The sequence below is a fragment of the Dendrobates tinctorius genome, unplaced genomic scaffold (genome assembly GCF_039654945.1).
Source record: "Dendrobates tinctorius isolate UK_male_01 unplaced genomic scaffold, ASM3965494v1 ptg000230l, whole genome shotgun sequence".
NCBI lineage: Eukaryota > Metazoa > Chordata > Amphibia > Anura > Dendrobatidae > Dendrobates > Dendrobates tinctorius.
The window spans coordinates 12,443,927-12,469,219 of record NW_027361897.1 but is presented as its reverse complement, the minus strand read 5'-3'; the positions used below and the strand labels follow the sequence as shown (position 1 = coordinate 12,469,219).

Sequence of the window (25,293 nt, the reverse complement as noted above, 5' to 3'; positions counted from 1 at the left end):
GAGTGAGCCAGGGGAAATGCAGGGAGGGATGGGAGTCACTGAACTTGGTGATTGGGAGCGGATTTCCTGGCGGATATTGTCTATTTTCTTTATAAAGTGGGAGGCCAGGTCATCAGCACAAATGTCTGTGATAGGGGCTTGTGCTTTTGGCCTGAGGAGGGAGTGAAAGGTCAAAAAGTTTCTTGGGGTTGTTGGATAGTGAGGAGATCAGGGTGGTGAAGTAGGTCTGTTTGGCGAGGTGAAGGGCAGAGTTAAATGTCCTTAACATAAATTTGAAGTGTATGAAGTTTTCTGGTGTGCGTGTTTTCCTCCATAAGCGTTCAGCACACCTAGAGCAACGCTGGAGAAATCGGGTTTGTGATGTGAGCCAGGGCTGTTTCACTCTGTGTTTGGAGGTTCTGAGGGTGAGGGGAGCTACTTGGTCAAGGGTGCTTCTAAGAGTGTCATTGAAGTGATGTACAGCTAGATCAGGACAGGACAAAGAAGAGATTGGGGACAATGATGAGTGTAGGGAGTCTGAAAGTGTATGAGGGTTAATGGCTTGTAGATTTCGGACTGAATGGTAGGTAGGAGGGTGCTGGGGTGAGCGAGGATTTGTGAGTGTAAAGGAGAGAATGTTGTGGTCAGAGAGGGGAAGCGGTGCGTTATCTAGGTAGGAGATTGAGCAGAGCCGGGCGAAAACCAGGTCCAGGGTGTTACCATCTTTGTGTGTTTCAGAGGTTGAGAGCTGTGAGAGTCCTAGAGAAGTGGTTAGTGATAGAAGCTGGGATGCAGTTGTGGAAGTGGGGCTGTTAATGGGGATGTTGAAGTCTCCCAGGATAAGGGTTGGTAGTTCTGAGGACATGAAGTGCGGCAGCCAGGCAGAGAAATGGTCCAGGAAGTGGGTGGGTGAGCCTGGGGGCCGGTATATGACCGCTACTCTGAGGGAGAGGGGACGAAAGAGCCTGATGGTGTGGACTTCAAAAGAAGGGAATGAGAGTGATGGAACTGGGGGGATGACCTGGAAAGAGCATTGTGGGGACAGGAGTATGCCGACTCCACCACCAGGTCTGTTTGTCGGTCTCGGGGAATGGGAGAATTGTAAGCCTCCATGGGAAATGGCAGCAGGAGAGACAGTGTCAGAATCCTGAATCCAGGTTTCCGTGAGGGCCAACAGATTCAGAGAGTTTTTCAGAAAGTAATTGTGTAGGAAAGGAAGCTTGTTGCATACAGACCGTGGATTCCAAAGGGTACAATTAAAAGGAGATGAAGGAGTGCAAATAATATTAGTAATATTATTAAGGTTTCGATGTGAGGTAGGGTAGGGGTTGAGGTTGGGGGATGGTGGACCGGGGTTGGGGGAGATGTCCCTTGAAATTAGTAGGAGCAGGAAGATAAAGAGCAAGTAGTTTTTGGAATTGTTTGAAGATTGTTTGTGCAGTGTGTTTGGGCAAGATGGGCTGAGGTTTTTCAAGAAGGTGAGAAGTGCATGGGAGCTGTACATGGGAGAAGGAAAGAGAGAGGAGCTGATGAATATGAGTCGTGATGGAGGGGGGATTGGTCGGTGAAAGTGGATTACAAGAGAACATAGGAGGATAGGAATAAAGCACATGGATAAAAGGGAGAGCAGAGTGTGGGTTACCTGACTCCTGCCCTGACTAACTGTGCCCCTGCAGTGTACTGTGTAATGGCTGTGTCTGACCATACAGGATTATGTTCTGAACATAGCACATCTCCTGGGCAGGGGAGGAAAAAAAAAAACTACAGACATTACAGCAGGGGATCACAAAGTATTCTTAGTTTGATGTAAAACATTGTTTAAAAACCAGCAGGGAATAGTTTTGCCTCACAAAAAGAATCAACTGTGATCCCCGCGCTGTCCTGTCTGTATGCTCTCTTTTGCGTCCTCCCCTGCCCAGGAGCTGTGGTATGACCAGACTATGTCCCTGTGCGGTGAGACACAGCCATTACACAGTACACAGCAGGGGTACATTTATAAGATTATCACAGCACAGGAACATTTTTATTTTAACACCTCCAATTGTGGAGTTTATTATTATTCCAAGATATGAGCCAATTTGAAAATAACCTTTAAATGCTTTTACTCATCCAAGTAATTCTGTGATTTTTTTTTTTTTATCACAAATTATACTTTATATCAGCACAGATTTTTTAATCACCAATTATTCTGCTTTTATGGCTGTTTTGACTTGTTTAACACTTACTGTCCTAGTACGGGACAGTGATGTCTGGAATGCAAGCTTCTCTCCTGACCCTGTGATTGCATGGCGCCGATCCTGGACTCCCCCAATGACCATGATATGTTTTTATTTAAAGGTATATTGGCACATATGTTTTTAAATGTTTTGTGGTTCATTTTCTGTGATTTCTTTTCTGTTTTGCTGGGAGGAGTGACTTAGTGTTCCAGACCTATTTGGTTTGAATCACCAGTGATTCATTCTCTATATCAGGATGCCCTGTCATTTCCTGTTAGCATAGGACCCGTTGAAGCGCAGCTAGCGCAAAACTGCCATCGTCCACAGAAGATATCCGCTCCTCTCCCGCTGTACCCATGTTATGGACTAAATACAGGAATATTTTACCGGATGGTGAGTGCCACCTTTTTTTTCTGACCATGATATGTGTTGTCAGTTATAGTCTCTGTTCCCAATTCAGCACCATCGCTGTACGTGGCTATGTACTTCCATCTGTCTTCTCGACCATTGCTCCATTCAGATGGGCACTGCAGGGCCCTGTCCTGTCAATAAGTGATGAGTTCATATGGTAGACCAACTCCTTGGTAATACAGATATATACATACAGTTAGGTCCATATATATTTGGACAGAGACAACATTTTTCTAATTTTGGTTCTAGACATTACCACAATGAATTTTAAACAAAACAATTCAGATGCAGTTGAAGTTCAGACTTTCAGCTTTCATTTGAGGAGGTTATCCACATTAACATTGGATGAAGGGTTTAGGAGTTTCAGCTCCTTAATATGTGCCACCCTGTTTTTAAAGGGACCAAAAGTAATTGGACAATTGACTCCAAGGCTATTTCATGGACAGGTGTGGGCAATCCCTTTGTTATGTCATTCTCAAGCTGATAAAAGGCCTGCAGTTGATTTGAGGTGTGATGCTTGCATTTGGAAGGTTTTGCTGTGAAGGAAACATGCGGTCAAAGGAGCTCTCCATGTAGATGAAACAAGCCATCCTTAAGCTGCAAAAACAGAAAAAACCCATCCGAGAAATTGCTACAACATTAGGAGTGGCAAAATCTACAGTTTGGTACATCCTGAGAAAGAAAGAAATCACTGGTGAACTCATCAATGCAAAAAGACCTGGACGCCCACGGAAGACAACAGTGGTGGATGATCGCAGAATAATCTCCATGGTGAAGCGAAACCCCTTCACAACAGCCAACCAATTGAACAACACTCTCCGGGAGGTAGGCATATCAATATCCAAATCTACCATAAAGAGAAGACTGCATGAAAGTAAATACAGAGGGTTCACTGCACAGTGCAAGTCACTCATAAGCATCAAGAATAAAAAGGCTCGACTGGACTTTGCTAAAAAACATCTAAAAAAAGCCAGCACAGTTCTGGAAGAACATTCTTTGAACAGATGAAACCAAGATCAACCTCCACCAGAATGATGGAAAGAGAAAAGTATGGCGAAGGCGTGGTACAGCTCATGATCCAAAGCATACCACATCATCTTTAAAACACGGCGGAGGCAATGTGATGGCTTGGGCATGCATGGCTGCCAGTGGCACTGGGTCACTAGTGTTTATTGATGATGTGACACAGGACAGAAGCAGCCGAATGAATTCTGAGGTATTCAGAGCCATACTGTGTGCTCAGATCCAGCCAAATGCAGCCAAACTGATTGGTCATCGTTTCATACTACAGATGGACAATGACCCAAAACATAAAGCCAAAGCAACCCAGGAGTTTATTAAAGCAAAGAAGTGAAATATTCTTGAATGGCCAAGTTAGTCATCTGATCTCAACCCAATTGAGCATGCATTTCACTTGTTAAAGACTAAACTTCAGACAGAAAGGCCCACAAACAAACAGCAACTGAAAACCACCGCAGTGAAGGCCTGGCGTAGCATCAAAAAGTAGGAAACACAGCGTCTGGCGATGTCCATGAGTTCAAGACTTCAGGCAGTCATTGTCAACAAAGGGTTTTCAACGAAGTACTAGAAATGAACATTTGATTTACAATTATTTAATCTGTCCAATTACTTTTGGTCCCTTTAAAGACAGGGTGGCACATGTTAAGGAGCTGAAACTCCTAAACCCTTCATCCAATTTTAATGTGGATACCCTCAAATGAAAGCTGAAAGTCTGAACTTCAACAGCATCTGAATTGTTTTGTTTAAAATTCATTGTGGTAATGTCTTGAACCAAAATTAGAAAAATGTTGTCTCTGTCCAAATTTATATGGACCTAACTGTAGCCTATATTTTTTCATGGCACAACACTGAAGCTCTGACACTTTGATACAATGTAAAGTAGTCAGTAAATTTGGTGCCCTCTATATAACTCAACACACAGCCATTAATGTCTAAACCACTGGCAACAAAAGTCAATACACCTCTAAGTGAAAATGCCAAATTGTGCCCAAAGTGTCAAAATTTTGTATGACTACCATTGCTTTCCAGCATTGCCTTCACTGTCTTGGGCATGGAGGTCATTCGAGCTTCACAGGGTGCCACTGGAATCCTTCCATGACTACATGATGGAGTTGCTGGATGTCAGAGACCTTGCGCTCCTCCACTTTCCATTTGAGGATGCCCCACAAGTGCTTAATAGGGGTCTGGAGACATACTTGGCCAGTCCAGGACCTTTACCCTCAGTTTATTTATTTATCATGTTGGAATACTGCCCTACGGTCCGGTTTCTGAGGAGGGGATCATGCGCTGCTTCAGTGTGTCAGAGTACGTGTTGGCATTCATGGTTCCCTCAATGAGCAATTATGTTGATTGGTGGTCTTCCTCAGCTGAAAAGAGTGAACTTTACACAATTATTGAAAACTATAATGAATACATTTAGATATCCGTGAAACATAGTGCAAGAATTAGCCCTGATGTCTAGTCTAGCTTGCGGGTCTCCTGACCCAAACTGAACAGTCTCATACATGCCTACAGGGCGGTTGAGTTTGGGTTGGGAGATATGTGGCTGATCTCTACTGAATTCGGTGTAAACTTTGTGCTGGTGAAGTATTCGTATTTTGTCTATGCCTTTGTTGGCTAATTTTAATTTTTTTCATTTTTTGGACAATTGCTAAAATATTTACTAAAAGCACAACCCTCCAAGCAGTCGTTTGTTAGTGGATTGGACAAGTGCAGATACAATATCAGAAATAGAAGCACAGAATCTTCTTATCTTGTGAACGCAAGCAATTTTTACGAGACAGTCACAGTGTGGAAATTGTGCTCAGGACATTATAAACCACGGGTATTATTTGCTAATACGAGAGCAGACATCCTAGAACCACGACACCTTCATCTTTGTTTTAGATGGGTGGATATTTACAAGAATGCTGTGCAACTTCCTTGTTACAAATCACAGAGAGAAACGACTGGCTGCACCAGAGGACTAAAGAAAGCCACACAGAGCAGGAGCTCATCACTCCACTGCTGCCTTATCCCTTAGCCATGCCTTGGACATAGGAAGGTCTTCATACCTGAGACCTCCTGACCATCGCTGGATGTAATCGCTCTTCATGTGCATCATTTTTTTTATTGTGAGTCTTAGCCTCTGATCTATCATGGGCTACATGATTGTATCATGTCAGTCTGAAGAAATTTGCAACTTCACCTTTTTTAATTTTTACTCCGAGTTTGACAAGAGCCTGCAGATGAAGGTGTTGGAGACCATATTCCTCTCCGTGGTGTTCATGTTCTCATGCTTTGTAAATGTCAGCGCCATTGTCTTGCTTGTCAGAAAGAAGAAACTGGTAACTGCCAATTGCTTTGTTCTGAACCTCTTCTGTTCGGACTTGCTGTTCATCAGCATGATACCGCTCATCTTGGTCATTCGATGGACGGAGGTTTGGATCTTGGGTGATTTCTTCTGCCACCTACTTTTTTATATCATCTGCCTCAGTGGTTGTGTTATCCTCCTTTCCCTGTCTGCAGTGAGTCTGGAGAGGATGATCTGTATCATGAAGCTGGCCCAGGCCACCACCTGTAATGTTAAGGTGGTGGCAGTAGGAATTCTGACCATTTGGGTCTTCTCAGCCATGACGGCCATACCCATGTGTCTCTTCTTCAAAGTAATAACGCAGGAGGTGAATAATAGGGTAAGTCACCTTAAGAATGATTATTCCATTTTTAAAATACAAAATCTTAAGATATTTGACTTTACAAAAAAAAAAAATCAGAATTGAATGGGTTTAAAAGAATGGGATGCATCGCTGATTTTCCTACACAGCGGCCACCGGACTATGCCTGGTATAGCATCCAGCCCCATTTATCGTACTTGAATAGAGCTTTGCTTCAGGTTTTCTGGGCAGTGGGACCCTGGAAAGAAAGACTTGCAAGGACTGCAGCCCTTTTATTTTCAGGATTGGTGGGGTTGCAAGAACTTGGATCCTCGCTGATCATAAAGTAATTCATAACCTTGCCATATTCATCATAATATGATAGCCGTATATACCCCTTTTGATCTGCCTTCAATATTGAATGGGTTTGAAAACCTGTTTAATATAAATACTTGAGTTTTCCTCTATTATCAGGTTGATTAATTTTTACATTTTTTTTGTTTCCAAAAATCTGGGCGTCCACCAGCGTCCAGTTGGCTGACATCATATTGCTTTTACTGATTCCACACTGTAGGAACGGAGAAAGCGCAAATAGGGTCTTATGTGATAAACAGGGTACGAACAGTACTAAAATTCTACTCACCTGGTATAGGAGAGGTATAGTGCATGGAATTGTCAGTCAGCTGCCTCACATCCACAGGTCAAACCAGTGACCGCAGAAACATATGAATTAATGGAGCTTTTAGTGGATTTTATGCGCTGCTTAACATGACACACAATCACTCGTACATCAAAAGATCGCTGCTTTATTCATATTCCCAACGCGTTTCAAAGTGAAAACCACTTCTTCCTCAGGGGATGATTTACCCTGAAGAAGTGATTTTCACTTTGAAATGCGTTGGAATATGAATAAAGCAGCGATCTCTTGATGTACGAGTGATTGTGTGTCATGTTAAGCAGCGCATAAAATCCACTAAAAGCTCCATTAATTCATATCATATTGCTTTTAGGAATGCCTGAATGGCAAATCCACCTTCAGTCGAATCTAGCCTAATCCTTACCACACTTTCACTATGATGACAGTTTTTTTGAAGTGTTCAAAAAACAATGAGATTTTCAAGCAGAAACCGCTTCAGTCATTTTTGTGGGAGTTTTTATTTTTCTGAAGACATTTTGGGAGAGTTTTTTTTCTGACGTACTTTGTGCAGCCTTTTCACTGAAGGGTGCCTAGTTTGGAGTGGATTCCTCCAGGATCTTCTTCAAAGGAGTGATATGCGTTTTTTTTTCAAAAGCTCTTCAGGAAAATAATGTTAAAAAAACCTCATACAAATAGCAAAGTGGATTTCCTATAGAAAGGAATAGGAAGAGTTTTTACAAGCATTTTTAAAGAGAATTTTTAAGAGATTTTTAATATAGATCTGTTAAAAAGAAAAAAAAAATCTTTGTGGTTATAGCCTTAGATTTCAGGACCATCAGGTTTTCATATTCCTGTGTTACACTATCCCAAAATTGTTTCCTGCAATACCTTATTGTTTTTATTTGCAAATACCAGTACAGTTGAATGACAATTTTTTTAGGTTGTAGGACCTGTTGACAGTGTAGTAACCTGTTATTTTGATGTCACTATTTATTATTTAGGTGACCACCAGAATGTACGATGTGACTTTGATTTTGGTTCAAATTGTTGTCTTTTCACTACATGTATCTCATATTGACATAATCTGTTTTTGACCTCCATTACTTTGGCAGTGTAGGGTGGCTTGACTTATAACGAGTTTGTCTCGGTAATGTATGGTCCGGCAGGCTGATCTTCTTACTGATGGACCTGTTACACGTAAATGTAAAGTTCTCTTCCACTAGAATCTTAATCACTTGCAGATCAAAACTCAATTATGTTAAAACTCTTTAACTTTTTTTTTTTATTCCTGGACGATCACAATCTATTCATTATCATCAGTAGTTTTTGGCACGGCTTTAATCTTCCCATCTATTTACTTTGACTGTAGCTTCCCATAATTTTTTTTATCTGAGATAGATCTGTACCCTCAAGCTGGAGTCACACATAGCGACTCACCAGCGATCCCGACAGCGATATCAACGTGTCAGGATCGCTGGTAAGTCGCTATGTGATAGCTGCTGAGCTGTCACACAGACAGCTTCACCAGCGATTAGCACAGCGACGCCGCGCGTGCGGCATCGCTGTGTTCGTTAGCCCTGATGCCATATTCATGTCAAAAATAGAATTAAAATAAAAAAATATTGTTATTCTCACCTTCCGATGTCCTGTGCAGCATTCCCGCCTCTCTCCACGCTCCGGTCCCAGTAATCCTTTGCGAGAATTACCGCCATGACGTCCGTTCTCGCGGGATCGCGAAGTCTTGCGGTCATTCTTGCAATGGATTACTGGGACCGGGAGCGTGGAGAGAGGCGGGAAGACTGCGCGGGACGTCGAAAAGTGAGAATAACAACAATATTTTTTTTCATTATTTTACAGCTGATCGCTGGTCTCCAGCCTGTCACACGCATCGATGCGTGCTGGCCAGCGGGAGATCAGCGACGAAAAATATGTCCAGAGGTTTCTTGCAGAGGTCAGCGATACCGGCAGGGGGGCCGGTCGCTGATCGCTGTCACACACAGCGATGTCGCTGGTGAGATCGCTGTTGTGTCACAAAAGTTGTGACTCAGCAGCGATCTCGCTAGCGAGATTGCTATGTGTAACGGGGCCCTCAGCACTTGTATAGTTTATAGACACCATTGCTAGACTATCTCAAGTAGGTACAAGTTGTACCTAGTTGTTTCTGCTCCATCCCTCCAATCTTAAAGCCTACCTGGGACAGACATTGCACCAGCATTCACCAGAAAATGAGGCCAACTGAATGTGTAGAAAGGTCATTATGCAGAGTAGATTAGACATCATCCTGCAATGAAAGGCTCAACAATGGCCCATATTATGAAGGATGACAAAATTATTGCGGATGGAATTCTTTGGAATTTGTACTGCTCCTGACCTTGTCACATAAGGAAAATTCACAAGTTAGTTTCTATTACAAGTGCTTCTCACTAAATTAGAATATCGTCAAAAAGTTAATTTATTTCAGTTTTTCAGTGCAAAAAGTGAAACTCATATATTATATAGAGTCATTACACACAGAGTGATCTATTCCAAGTGTTTATTTCTGCTAATGTTGATGATTATGGCTTACAGCCAATGAAAACCAAAAAGTCATTACCTCAGTAGATTAGAATAATTAACAAAGAAACACCTGCAAATGCTTCCTTAGCGTTTAAAAAGGTTGCTTAGTCTGTTTCAGTAGCTCCACAATCATGGGGAAGACTGCTGACTTGACAGATGTCCAGAAGGCAATCAGTGACACACTCCACAAGGAGGGTAAGCCACAAAAGGTCATTGCTAAAGAAGCCGGCTATTCAGAGTGCTGTATCCAAGCATATTAATGGAAAGTTGAGTGGAAGGAAAATGTGTGGTAGAAAAAGTTGCACAAGCAACCGGGATAACCGCAGCCTTGAAAGGATTGTTAAAGAAAGGCCATTTAAAAATGTGGGGGAGATTCACAAGGAGTGGACTGCTGCTGGAGGCATTGCTTCAAGTGCCACCACACACAGACGTATCCAGGACATGGGCTACAAGTGTCACATTCCTTGTGTCAAGCCACTCATGACCAATAGGCTACGCCAGAAGCGTCTTACCTGGGCGAAGGAGAAAAAGAACTGGACTGTTGCTCAGGGGTCCAAGGTGTTGTTCTCAGATGAAAGTAAATTTTGCTTTTCATTTGGAAATCAAGGTCCCAGAGTCTGGAGGAAGAGTGGAGAGGCCACAATCCAAGCTGCTTGAGGTCTAGTTTGAAGTTTCCACAATCAGTCATGGTTTGGGGAGCCATGTCATCTGCTAGTATGGGTCCACTGTGTTTTGTGAAGACCAAACTCAGTGCAGCCGTCTACCAGGAAATTTTAGAGCACTTCATGCTTCCCTCTGCCGACAAACTTTTTGGAGATGTAAATTTGATTCTCCAGCAGGACTTGATTCCTGTCCACACTGTAAAAAGTACCAATACCTGGTGTAAAAACAACAGTATCACTGTGCTTGATTGGCAGCAAACTTGCCTGACCTTAATCCGACAGAGAATCTATGGGGTATTGTCAAGAGGAAGATGAGAGACACCAGACCCAACAATGCAGACGAGCTGAAGGCTGCTATAAAAGCAACCTGGGCTTCCATAACCCCTCAGCAGTGCCACAGGCTGATCGCCTCCTTGCCACGCCGCATTGATGCAGTAATTGATGCAAAAGGAGACCCGACCAAGTATTGAGTGCATTTACTGAACATACATTTCAGTAGGCCAACATTTCGGATTTTAAAATCACTTTTCAAGCTGGTGTTATAAAGTTTTCTAATTTACTGAGATAATGACTTTTGGGTTTTCATTAGCTGTAAGCAACATTCATCAACATTAACAGAAATAAACACTCGAAATAGATCACTCTGATTGTAAGAACTCTATATCAGGGGTGGGCAATTAATTTTCCTGAGGGGCCACATGAGGGACCATGACTGTTGTGGAGGGCCAAACGAATAGCTTGAAATTAATTCTACTCAATATTAATTTATTAATATTAATTGTATCACTTAATATTGAGCAGAATTAAGTATGCTGGCACCCCCTATATATCTTTAAACCCCCCCACAGCTCCTTATACAGCATGAGCCTCACATAGCCTCCCTATATACTGCATGAGCCCCACACAGCCTTCTTATATACAGCATGAGCCCTACAGTCTCTCCATATACTGAATGAGGCCCCACACAGCCTCCCTATATATTGCATGAGCCCCACATGGCCTCCCTATATACTGCATGACAGTATACAGCCTTCCCATAGCCTCCCCATGTGCTGCATGTCACCCCCATAGAATCCCCATGTGCTGCATGTCACCCCCATAGAATCCCCATGTGCTGCATGTCACCCCCATAGAATCCCCATGTGCTGCATGTCACCCCCAAAGAATCCCAATGTTCACCCCCATAGAATCCCCATATTCACCCACATAGAATCCCCATAGTCACCCACATATTCATACACATGAAAGAAAAAAAATACCACATACTCACCTTGGTCCCGTTCCCAGGTGCCCTGCTTTTGCCTCTGGAGCTCTGACTCTCCGGTGGTACACAGCTGAAGTGATGAGATGATGTCATCGCATCAGCTGTTTCACACGCTGATTGGTGGAGGAAATGGCCAGAGGCCCCTCCTCCACCAATGCTGACTGTGGGAGACAGCGAGCGGGCGGGCATCGTGCGGCCCGCGGACCTCAGGCTTCCAGCCCCACTGCTGTCTCGGTCCGCGGGCCGGACATATACAGCCAGAGGGCCGGATGTGACCCGTGGCCACACTTTGCCCAGATCTGCTCTATATAATATACGAGTTTCACTTTTTGGATTGGAGAACTGAAATAAATTTACTTTTTGATGATCTAATTTAGTGAGAAGCACTTGTATATTATGCATCTATTTTTTGGTTAGAATTTTTGTTTTTCTTATACATCCATACTCTGGAAGGCGACTTTTTGTTTACTTCCTATTTATAGAAGTTGTTTTCACTTTGCGTGGTATGAAGTAGACATGTTAGATGTCTCCACAATATGCATTATGTGATTTTCCTAAATTTTCTCTGTACTACCCCTGTTTTTACTTAGATTTCCACTGACCATAATCTATTAGCACATTTGTTATGAGGAGCCGGTCTTCTAAGTTTGCATTTTGGTAACATGTCTACTCAGATGTCCAGACCAATATGTAAAGATCTGTTACCTATATACAAATCTGGTTCCACCGTAAGGCAAAAAGACATTTCTATTTGCATATAAGTAAATGTACCTGACACGTGACAGTAATGAAGGTATAGAAAAAAAATAGTTCCTTTTTTACAGTACCTTCCATATAGGTATTATTTCTTCTTGTGGAGAGTGACATACTGGACCTGTCATGCCAATGTAAGGAGGTTTATTCGGCGTACATTGCTCCTCTAGGATATTAAATATGGAAATTGCCTCTTCAGAGAGTAAGAGGACTAGAACTTTATAGCGCCACCTGCTGGAAGCAGCAATCCTAAAGTCACTATCGACCCATTAACAAGTCTTTCAATATGACTTAGGATAAAAGCCAAATCAAAATATCAGTTTGCAGACACAGTGTTTCAGGGTATTGACCATCGTCAGTGCAAAGTATGAGCTCTGATTTGCCTTAAAGGCTCTGGACTGAGATCTAAGAGGGAGAGTGACGTACCAGCCATTGTAGGATTGCTGTTTCCAATGGATGGCGCCATAGAGTTTTAGTCCTCTTTCTCTCTAAAGAGGCAATTTTAATATAATTTCCCAGAGGAGCATTACATGGCGAATAAGCCTCCTTACATTGGCATGCCAGGGCCGGTACGTCACTCTCCAAAAGAAGAAGCGTAACCCCTAAGACCTCAGTCCAGAGCCTCACCTAGCCAAATCAGATCTCATGCTTTGCACTGCTGAGAGGCAATACACCAAAACACTGTCTGCTAATTGAGATTCTGATTTAGCTTTTATTCTAAGTCATATTGCAAGGCAAACAGGTGGCGCTATAGAGTTCTAGTCCTCTTCCTCTCTGAAGAGGCAATTTGCATATATACGTTCTATATGTGATTTAGAAGGTGATGTGAAGTCTGCAAGGAATTTTTCCCCTAAGATGGTTAAATTAGGATTTACTTCATGGGTTTTTTGCCTTCCTCTGGATCAACGTGTTGGATTATAGGTTGAACTTTATGGACTTGTGGATAAGTGGACAGTTGTGGATAACTGCAAATCAATACAACCTCCCCACAAAAATCCATGCCCAGATCTCTCATGCAATGTGTTGTTCCTATACACACCTAGGGAGAGAGCTGTCAGTCTAACTAAGTGGACAGGGAGAAATCAATGGGACTTTCCTCTTGGACATGCTATCTCGTCCCCTGCCAAGCTTCCAGCTGGTTTTCTCTGAAAGTCACCATAATGCAGGAGCCAGTCTCTGATTCCTGCTGCCCATGTGTCGGGCAGCATGAAGCAGCTGGCACGTTCAATTTAGGTTGATGTAACGGTATTGGGATGGTTTTTTCAGTATACAGTCTAGCTCTAATACTGACTAAGCATTATATAAGGAGAGTCTGCTAGACATGTGCACTAGAGTACAGCCATCACATCTGTAAAGTACTACGTATATTATGTCTACATGGACCGGAATGACCAAAGATCACAAAGAATACAGATGTATCTTATAGACTGGACTGAGGGCACTGCTGCACATAGAGTACTAAACTGTCAAAATAGTCAAGCAGATGGACGCATGGAAAGAAATGGACTTTGAAGACTGTTTACAGGATAATCGACCACAAACTTTCATAGTAAAATGATGCAGGAAACAGAACGTAGATCGACATGTTTTGACGAGATATATGCATGAATTACATCCGACCAAGGACCAAACAAACACAGAGTCAGATAAATGCATATACTCTGCATGGTTCATTGGAGATGAGTAATAGTATTATTCCATAGGAAAACATTATTCTTCCTGCCTAGATTACTTCGCATAGTTTACCTGGGCTATCAATTCTTTTACTCCTTTCCTATTAGTGAAAATGTTGCCCTTTTTGCGTAAACCTGAAATCCTGTTAATAACACGGGTTAAGGAAGAAGAAGGATCTTATAATAAAATAAAGTCATCAGCATACGTACCAGGAGTGGTGACAGACAGTAGAAGACCCCTGTACAAGAACTTTATATGGGCCCTTTGCAGTCCAATTGCTCCTCACAATGCAAAATTCCACCTCTTTTTCAGATGGTGGCGAGCCCCCTTACATCTTAGACCCCTATACAGGTTGCTGGAATGGTATGTCCAACCATTATACATACCTAATTTGTTATTATTTTGGCCTATTATAATAACGGAATAAAGTCTATCCTGTCTAATGCAGATATAGCCCCTGAAAACAATAATGGAGATAGGGGGCATCACGGCCTCATTCGGAAACAAATGGGGAGTACGTTCTGTTGAGATAAAGCTTAACGTTGGGCATAAAATACAGTAATGTTATCCAACTAATAATTTGGGAGCCATTAAAGTACTTCCAGAAAAAAAGCCACTCCACTGAGCCGAAAGTCTTGGCCGTGATGTATTATTTATTACTTAAACTTCATAAAACAAACTTATTCTTGGTGCTTTCTGCAATTTTTCCTTCTTGTACATAGAGAGAGAAAAACAGAGCGTGTGAATGACAATGACTGTGGGATCAGCCTACACAAAGAGTTATGTAGTCTATAACCACGGAGACCATAGATATTCATAAAAGCAACATTTTTTTTCCAATACCATTTGTGATGTTACTTCACAGTTCATTTTAGATGCACTGAAGCAGTAAAATTGTTTTCCAAAGAGCCTCTAAGTAGCGGGACAGTAAAAGCTTGTTCAGACCATCAGAACTCTGGTTCCTGATTATAAGATTGTATAAACATGTAGGCAATCGCCCAAAAAACAAGCGTTATTGAATAGTTCATGCCAGCATTAAAATCATCATTGTCGATAGCACATTGCACCATGTAAGCAGGAGATGTGCTGCCGATAACGGTGATAGTATATGCTCACCGAACGATCTATCCACACAGAATTTTTGTCTGGTCTGGACTTTTTATGACTTACGAAGGGCTGCATAGGGTCATTAGTGGATTCTCGATGATCTAGCTTGCCCATGTATTGATATTCCACCATTTTGAATGATCATCATCATCTAATGTATGACCAGTAGCAGATTCCCATGATTACTTGAAGTCAGATCTCCAGCGATCAGCCAATCTCTCTGATGACTTTAATTGTAAGAGGGTTTGTCAGAAACAAGACAAGCTCTAGAACATTGGATTCTACAGATTTTACCATAAAACAGACCTGATGGATACTGTTCTGGGTACCTAGAGTTTATAATTCTTCTTCTACATCACCACTCCATCATTTTCATCAGTTAAATACGGATCCTATGACATCATCTCATTGTAGGCACCTTTCAACTTTCAATATGGGTTGTGTGTGGCCACATCTACGGGATACTCTACTCCTTTGTGCAGTTTCCCTGATGTGGACGGTAAACTTAATGAAATTCCTAAAACAGTTACCGTAAGTGCTGGCGCTCTTCATGCCACTTGGATTACCAATATGTCGGATTTCAGGAAACAAGACATATTCACTGATACCGACATGCACGAAACTCTGTCATGGTGCCAAGTCACACACAGCTTGAGGGTTCTCCTTTTCAGAACGTTTATTTGCTTAGTAAGGAGTTGCACTCCCAGTACACATACAAGACATATAAATCCATTTACAGGTCCAGAAGCTCTCAATAATGACTCATGAAAAATGGGTTTATTTTAGCGTTATTTTTCTTCCACATTCGTCACACAGATCTTTAGATTTCACAGTTGCAGGCATTACCCACATGCCGGAAGAGCTGGACTGTGTGCCGAGCTTCTGTTGTATCTTCTAATCAGTTCTCTTTAACTTAGCATGATAACATCTTCTATATAAATCACCTGAAAGGTCATATCACATGGGAAAAGGCCATAAAGCAAAAGAGTAAACACTTCCCTTTCACATAAATTGTTATATTTTCTTATGTAGGCATTAAATTGCCAGAGGACACACAGGGAAGGTGGGTCGAACGGTGGTAAGAGCAATGGTTGGATCTCTTGTGCACATTCCTTTGAGGGAGCATATGTTGTTGTGTCCATTTCATAGCTAAACATCCCATAGAGATGTCCTTTTTTCTCCATACCCAGCATTATTGAAAAGGTATACTTCTTCGGCATATGTTTGCCTGGACCTTTCGTGGCAAGTGTAATATCAAACATGATGTCAGGATAACCTGTTTTAGGTTTTTGTCCTGATGAAGAGGTCGTGTGAGGCCTTGAAATGCATAGACCTGCAAACTTCTACAATTAAATACTATTGATTTCACCTTGACCTCAAGCTTTCTTCAGCAGTGCATTGAATGACACCTCCTTCCTGTTCTTCACCCTTCATTCCTGACTCCGGCAACCATGCCTTAGTTTTTGTTTTAACTCCTACCAATTACAGAAAAGGCCCTTTTCCCTACCGTGCACACTTCCTGGTTGCCTAACACATCATTTGTGGAATGTTCGATAACTAATAGAACATGTCGCATTCTAAGTGAATCTGGCCACAGAACTAATTAAAGCTCATTAAGGAGGTTTTCACATTATTGAAAGTAGCTACTAGGACTACCTGATCTGTTGAAAAGAATTCTAATGAGCCTAATTTTTAAAAAATCTTTTTTAACAAAATGTTTTTCAACCCTCCTGTACACAAATCAACAAAAGCTGCTAAATTACTGAATTCCAATCTACTGTTTGTACTGAGACACTTTACATCTTGCTATTTGGCTGTTGAGTTTATTTTATTCTGAGATATTAGATGTTTTGTAAACGTTGAAAGGATCCTCCTATCTTGAAATCTATATCCTGACTTTCCTGTCTTGGAACCTACAATTCTGCTAACTTGCTGACACTTTTAAGAAACATCTGATACTTCATATTCTATATTGGGGCATCTATAAAAATGAGTCTGCTTGAGCCCTCCTAGATACTTGGAAGCATCTGACCAGCCATGGATTGTATCCTCTCCCTGATAATGAGGTTGGTTCGAAGGTGTCTGGACCACAACTGATCCCTAAAAAAGGGAATCTAATGTTTACCCTAAAATATTTAGCTGTCAGATGACTGATGCTCTCTAAAATCATTCCTAAAGTAGGAAAAGTTATAGAATTATAAAAATCACTCGATCAATGAAAAAATGGAATCAAAATTTTCAGAACATCTTGATTTATTCGGTATTGACTCTATAAGCACCATGAGCAGAAACACACGCACTAATATGCTGGGGTTGCTATCCTTGAGGTTAATAATGGTTGTTTGAGGAATGTTCTGCCACCCTAAATGCACTTGGGCAAATCATCAAAATCCGCTGTTGGCAGCTTCCCTTGCAATTGCCGACCAATAACATTCCACATGTGCTTCAAGATAGACAAGTCTGGAGACTCTGTAGGTCATTGTAGCACAATAAGGCCATGTAGGCGAGACCTACATGTGGCTTGGCATTGCCTTTTTGAAAAACAGATGCTGGAAAACTGGAGAAATGGTGGCACCACTGGTTCCATGATATAATCAATGTAACACCGAGCTGTTAGTGTACCTGGAATGACGACTAGAGGGGTCTGGCTACCATACATTTAACCACCCTTCATCATAATCCCAGGAGTAGGACTGGTGTGACCTTCCCAAATAGAGGCCTCTTCATGGTGTTGTCCACGTGGACTTGTCAGATTCGAAGAATGGAGCATAGTGATCTATTCTGTACAGCAAGTGAAATTAGACGTCACATACAAAGCCTTAAGCATCAAACAATGTCTACACACAATCAGAAGGCGTTCACATGACACTGGCTACAAGCTAGATGTACAGGTGTCCATTGACCTCACATTGGCTATCATGGTGCAGGGAAAGACAGCAATGAAGGCTGGAATGGATGTATATTCTCTTTAGCGATAAGTCCTGATTTTGTCTTGGACACAATGATAGTCAGAGATTGGTCTTGAGACCACGTGTCACAAGGAAGTGTGAAAGTGTCCCAGGAGTTGTTTCTCAACATGGCATGTGAGCAGCCTGCGTGGCCTAAACGTGCTACCATGGCCCGCAGAGTCTCCTGACTTGTCTCCCATTGAGCACATCTGGGGCGTTATTGGGTGACCATTGCAAAGGGAGCAGCCAGCAGCGGATCTTGATAATTTCTGTGCTAAAGTGCATTGAACGTAGCAGAATATACTTCGGCCAACCAATAATAACCTCATTGATAGCAGCCAAGGTTGTAAGTGTGGACATTTCTGCACATGGCCCTCATACTGAATAAATCAAGATATTTTTAAACTTTTGCTTCTATTTTTTCATAATTTGTATAACAGTAACGTGTCTATCGATTCTGTGATTTCATAATTTCACTACTTTTCCTTCTTAATATTGCAATTTCAGTGTTGAGGAATGTAATTATTCTATGTCTGGGGGAAAAAAAATAACTTAGTCATTGACCTAGATGTGGCCTAGACTTCCCTAAAACTAGATCACCTTTTAGAGATTCACTTTAGTCTAGACATTTATTTGTGTTTTTCTGCTAATCTTTGTTAACAAAGATTCACTGCATGTGCATGGCCCATGCGTTCGTTTTTATTCAATTGTTTTCTTGCTTTTGCGAGTCTTTGGGAGGTTTCCACCCCTCCCATGTGAGCCATGCACTTATAAAGCCATCTCACACAGCAAGCCCACATCCGACATTGCCTCTCTGAATCCTGCTCATATAGGTACTGTTCACACGATCAGGTTTTAAATACATTGGATAGGACTGCTCTGATGGGTATACCTTGGCGGTGGTGGAGCGGCTTAACGTACATTTTTTGCAAAAAATGTATGAACTAAATACCCTGTTTTGTTATCATCTTTTCACTAGCACTTGCTCTTCATTGTTGGAATTTTTTTTACAGCAGAGTATTTTTTCACGATTGTTGTACTGTGTCTCTCTGTGTTCCAGTCTCTTTGTTAACAAAGCTTTATGAAGTCTCCATGCTTCAATTTGAGGAATGTATCAAGGCATTTTCAATAATGTTTTGTCTGCAAAAAGTTGAGTAAAAAAAAGCTGCGTGCCATATTTGCAACTTTTTGCTATTGCTTTTAGCGAAGGTTCTCTAGCACGATTGATGTTATGCACTAAAATAGGCTTAGTCTTTGTCTTACTTATTCTATTTACTGTCATTCTCTTGCAGTGAGAGCTTTTATCTTTTATAGTGTACAGCTTGTTTCCATGGCGCTTGGCCTTCAAGACCCTGGCCAAGAGTGCACAGTAGCTAAATTCTAGGAGTGGAGTTACCACTTAACAACCCAAGCAGTTCTCTCCTGCCCACTGATTTCTATACAGCAGTTAGCTGCTTATCACCCTTTCATCTTCTGAAGAGATGCAGTTATAAATCACCAGCTCTACAGCTTTCATGTCAGGTCTCCTAATCATGATTCTCTGCTGTTGTTCGCTGCTGTGTACTTGTTCAAAATCCCTGTACAAAATTTGGCACAAATATATTCCAGTCCCCCCCCCTCTTCAGTGTTTTTGAATAAGCAGGTATTTGGGGTGTGATTTTTGTGCCATTTTGCAGTAGGTGTGACTTTTGCGCTGAAGAATTGGAAAAACAATTAAAGACGACAATTTTTTACTTTGCATAATATTCATGAACTGTGTGTTTTGTTTTTTTTTGATGAATTTGGCTACAAAAAAAAGGCAAAAAACTAATACCACAACACAAAAAAGAAAAGTGATTTAGAAAACGCAAATAATGAATCGGGGTCTTAATTCAAAGAATAGACAATTACCTTTCTATATACATATATATACAGTATGACCTCATATAATAATCTTGCAATTTTCACTGTGGCCACTAGGGCCACTTTGGACTTCCTGTAGTTTTCAGCAGGCTCCTCATCAGCAGAGGCAGGATAACAATGACAGGTAGCACCTGATAATACACGATTCACCAATTACAGTAGGTGATGTCTCAGCTGAACCTGCTCCAGCTTCCATTACCATTTTACACATTAATTTTGTACATTAGAGCCAGGGACACATGGACGTATGGCTGCAGGATTAGGTAGCTCTGGTTCTTTTTAGGATAAGATTTCTGAATCACTTTCAACTTCAAGAAATAAAAATGAGGAATCCAGTACTAGGTACTTTTTTGGGGGAACCTTGAAATGACTCATATCTTATATTTTTGGTATCTAAATGATATGTCACAAGCTCTGTGGACATTGTGGGTTAATTATCTTAGAGTAAGAAATACAGCTGTAGTCCGCAGTAACCACAAGTCTCATTGAGCGCACAGCTCCCGGTAATCAGCCTGCTATTCAGCTCTGGTTTCCTGTAAACTCATTATCGGCTTTGTGATTCTCCTCTTGTAGGTCTCCAGGCCCACAATGACCAGAGTAACATAAACAGAGATAAATATGGGGTTTGCTTAGTAGCTTTCACTGAAGTAAGATCTTTTGTCACGTAACCAAGAATGAAAACTTTTTTGATCATTTTAGGTTCTAAAAATTAGTTTGAAACCTTTGACCTATGTTTGACTTTCACCTATCAAAAATGGTCGATTAGAAAGAAAGTCCTCAAGGTGACCCATATAGAGCAACCACTGCTTTGTATAAACACTCCCAAGGCTGATATATGGTGTCTTGGTGTCGTAACGTTTTCTTCTCCAGTAGCAATGCTTCTTCAATCTTAGAGATTAGAATATTCCTATTATAACTATTTTGGGCACACACATATTTAGTAGTTATGGTAAGCATGCCCGGAATGGAGAGAGGCATGTGCAAGCACAGGCACCTCCCATTCATTATCTACCTGAATGTGGCGGGATGGGTGTCTAGAGATAAATGGGACCCACATTTATAAGGAAAATGCCATTAACTATTTAAATTGGTTTTCCAGCTTCACCCTTCTGCACGCCATCTACGTGCCTGCATTAGATATAATAAAATCAGACTCTACTCTCCCTTCTCGGTCCAGTGCTACGTATATGCCTCAGCACTGGTGATTGCTTACCAGTGGCAGCGGTGAAATCACATCAACAATGCTGCAACCAATCACTGGACTATTATATGGGGCCGAGCACATGTCAGATTTTATTCCTCAGATCAAGTCGGTCTAAGTAAAAAATCGCGGCATGCCCAAGTCTGATCCGATATTTGGATTGCACTTGACCATGCAAGTCAATGAGTCCATGGAAACCATGAGACTGACATCTGAGAACAGTCCGATTTCCACGGATTGACAGAATGGAGACATTTTTTTCTCTGTCTTCTCTTCATCTGAGCAAATCAGATCACACTATGACCCCATAATTGACCCGATTCTTTCAGATGTGAGAATGAACAGTCGTCTGCACCTTCCCTAATTGTGCATGATGGCTACACTTTGCAAACCTCAATTGTCATAGTATATCTAGAAAAAAAGTCATGTTGATAACGGTTTGGCCATCAAACATGTATTCGAAGCTGCCATTATTAGAGAACCTATGTATGTTCACTTGTACAACCTAATGAGAATAGTACTTGATCTACAATTCTCTCATATTATTTTGTGCCCATCAGGATGTCCATGTCTGTACTCTTATTTGGCCAACAGTTGCAGAAGAAATTGCATGGGATATTTCATTCATATTTTTGGACTTCTTGATACCAGGATTAAGTATTATTGTCAGCTACACAAAGATCTTCAAGGTAAGGAAATTGTTAATATTTTTATTTATAACTACTTTTGGAAATTTAAAGTTATAAAGCTTATGCATAAATGCTATCAGAGTGGGCAATTTTTTGGGAAGCCTATTAGATTGTGTATGTTTTAGAGCAGCGGGAGATGTTCTCTATACAGTAGATTGCAAAGCACTTAAAGAAAACCTGTCAACAAGATTTCACACTGAAAACTATTTATATGTGCATACTTTCAAAGACAAGTCCAGCAATAACGTTACATGGCCAGTCTGGTCCTCCATTACTGAGAAATCAGCATCTGAATTGATGAGGTTGAAGACCTATTTGTAATTCTGGAGCCTCCGTCACTTCGGCTCTATTCTCTAACCAGTGCCACCTCCTCCTGCTTTAGTGACAGCTCAATTGCTTTAAATCAGCATAGATGTTGTGCTAAATTTGTATAGTCATCTTAACTGGTGTCCTTCCTTTGCCTCCACTAACACCAGTGTTCTAATTCTCCTGCAGTCAAGATGACCAACACAGTCAAGAAGGGAGAATAGTGGTAAGCCTGAACCTTACCTCCTCTACCTTTCCTGTGCTATGGAGGCAAAAATTAGACTCAGTTGCTTCCTAAGCCATTGCGGTGGCCATCATGCAGGCAGGAGGACTGAAATGCCAGTCTCTTTTGAAGGAAGCTGCAGGAGGCAAAAAGAGGTCACATGACAAATGTATAGTCACTTTTCTGCGCCAAGCAGTTGGAGTAAAGGTGTTGGCCACTGCTTGGACAGCCCCATCTCAATCCCTATGTTTTTCCCCAGAAAAAAAATAATCCCTATACTCAACTGCTGTGTCGGCGCCGTTCCTGGTTTGTCAGCGCTGGCTGTCCTGGGGATTGCATGACATTGTTGTGTCACACTATCACTGTGACTAATGATCATGGGATGAATTAAAAGGGGAATGGATGCCCATATTGCCATGGAACTGTATACATTTATATTACAATTAACAAATTGATAAATTTTGTATTTTTTTGAAGATCACAAAGGATATCAGGGAGCGGATGATCAGCAGTACGGCTTATTCTGAAGTCCACCAGTACCGCGTATCTCAGCGAGACTACAAACTGTTCAGAACTCTCTTCACTCTTATGATCTCTTTTTTTATCATGTGGACACCCGTATTTATAATTGTCCTTTTGCTTCTTGTTCATAACCTAACAAAGAAGTTCATCTTATCGGAGACGGTTTTCTTCTGGATTCTGCTGTTTACATTTTGCAATTCAATAGTAAATCCAATTCTGTACAACATCAATTTACTCAAACAGAAGTGGTGGAGGGTCCTATTTTGCGGAAACCCTGAGGACAATGTGGACACAGAGACCACAAATAAACGGAATGGCAATCAGAATGGTACAATGGATAGCAAATAAATGTCTTGCAGAAAAGTACTCTAGAAAATAAGAATATTGCATCCCATTGTTGCTCTTAAGTTTCATGAGTTTTCTAAGTACTAAGCTCAGATTGATATGATGGCAAAACTGGACCCTCTCCCGCAAATGTTACAATGCGGCAAACTACCCCTCAGAATTGAGCAACCTTATATTCTTTGACCATAGAGTAGTCATCATTGTATATATAACTGAGGCTACGCTTCATTTTTTGCTGCCTGTAATGAGATGTTTCAGGTGACATATTCTTCTTCAGGTCAAAAACATCAACTTTTTGGGTGTTCTTAAAAACTCTACTTTCTCTTAATGTTGCCCTGCTCTCCTGTTTGATCTGATGACTGATACCTGTTGGTCTACTCATTTCCTGCCATTCTGCACCATTCACACCATGGACCTGCAAGGTTTGCAAGCAGAAGAATGTTATTTTTGAAAAATCTGCACTTTCAAATCAACAATTATATCAAGAACTCTTAGACAATGTTTGCATAGAAACACTTAATGCATGAAAAACTCTCCAAACTAGGCACTGTCCAATCAAAAGCTGCAACACACACTTGAGACAGAAAAACTCTTTGAAAACTCTTCAAGATTGGAAAACCTCATATAAAAACGTACCAAAATGGAACATTTCCTGAACTGGTTTCCATTTGATAAATTTTTGGTTTTTGAATGCCTCAAAAAAACTCATAACCATAGGAGGTTGATATAGATACAGAGGCATGGTCGCAGTGTATAGTGGCCTGTGGTGGGTCCACAGCGCAGGGGATGCACCCCAGTGATCCAGATAACCAGGGCACTACTACACAAAGTACACCGATAAAGCCGGGGACAAAGGGTGGATTGTACACAATGTAAGAGTAACCAAGAAGTGACCTGAGGCGATGGATGGTAAAATAATCTTAAAATACAACAATACAAGAAAATGTATGAACAAAGCTGGTATGCTGTTTATATAGGTGTGAAAAAAATCATGAGGTACACAAAACACCCCAAAAAAGAACACCAAAAGGTAGAGCAATACCCAATACTTCAAATAATCCGACAGTCCTCAAGTGTAACACTCTTGAAAGAAGAAGTCAATTCTGCTTATAGAATCCTGTGAATAACAGATCTTCGTTTAAGCCGACAGGGGCTAAAGAGTTCAAATTAAAGATCCATTTGGATTCTCGTCTAAGGAGCTCCAATGTGATGTCACCACCCCTGATGTCTGGTTGCACAGATTCCAATCCTAGAATTCTTGTTCCATGCCATTGTGAGTTGTGTGTCACAAGGTAATGTGAGGCAACTGATGTAAGCGTGTTGCCCTTTTCTCGATCCTTTTTAGCCGTAGTGATATTTGAAAAGTGTTGCTGCATCCGCCTCCTCAATTCTTGAGAGGTCTGACCCACGTAAACCTTTGGACACGGGCATATAAGCGCATAGATAACAAAGCGTGATCTGCAATTAAAATAAGATGTAGTCTTGATCTGAAAGGGAGAGAAAGGGAGAGACACAATATTATCATTGGCCATGTAGGGACCTTTTGGTATGCTGTTTATACAGGCAGGTCCTCTGTGGAGTATACCTCTAGGGTGAAGGCTCTATTGCGAGCCAGTTATGTGTTTGCTAAGTCACATGTGTGACTTTTTAATGTTTTTATCTTTTGTGTGGTTTATACATGTCTAAATAAAAATAAAATACTGTCTATTTAAACGCCAACCAATTGTCTGTGGTGATCCCCCTTGCATAGCCCATCCCTGTTCTTTGGTTGTGTTTTGTATTGTTCTTTGAATGGGCTGGGTTGGATCCTACTGTGCTACTCATAGACGGTGGTGCCCCTATCTCTTGTTTTGGATGGTTATGCATCGTGTCCGGTTGTTGCCGGACACGGCATAAATTAGCCGTCCGGCATCTGCAAAAAACGTTCCCTGCAACGTTTTTTGTCAGCGCCGGACCGGCTTTTTCCACAGCGCATGCCCGGACTCTGTGAATGTTAACCCCACAAGTGCCCGGCAAGAGAGAGATATTCTCTCGCCTGGACACTAAGTGTTAACCCCCCATGTCTCTCTCTCTCCACCCCCCCTCTCCCCTAGCCTCCCCTCCCCTCTCCTATCCTCACCTATCATCCCCTCCCCTCACCTCCCTTTCAGCAGCTGTCTCTCATCGGCTGCCTCTGTCCACCTCGTCCTGCGGCTCCTTTAAATAATGTCTGAGCTGTATCTCTCGCCGCACACACATCCGGTGT

General features: G+C 41.6%; 1 protein-coding gene across 1 annotated transcript; it reads left to right on the top strand.

Moving 5' to 3' along the window:
• Positions 1-5,648: 5,648 nt before the first annotated feature.
• FFAR4 (free fatty acid receptor 4) lies at positions 5,649-24,758 on the top strand. Its single transcript, XM_073555836.1, has 4 exons — positions 5,649-6,286; positions 12,987-12,989; positions 21,524-21,652; positions 22,659-24,758. Exons 1-4 carry the CDS (start codon positions 5,765-5,767, stop codon positions 23,049-23,051), a joined length of 1,047 nt encoding a protein of 348 aa, XP_073411937.1. The 5' UTR covers positions 5,649-5,764; the 3' UTR covers positions 23,052-24,758.
• Positions 24,759-25,293: the final 535 nt, after the last annotated feature.

Excerpts from the sequence above, each read along its gene's own strand:
- FFAR4 (XM_073555836.1), top strand. The coding sequence starts at position 5,765 with ATGGGCTACATGATTGTATCATGTCAGTCTGAAGAAATTTGCAACTTC. Across the intron at positions 21,653-22,658 it reads GCTACACAAAGATCTTCAAG|ATCACAAAGGATATCAGGGA; the intron begins GTAAGGAAATTG and ends ATTTTTTTGAAG.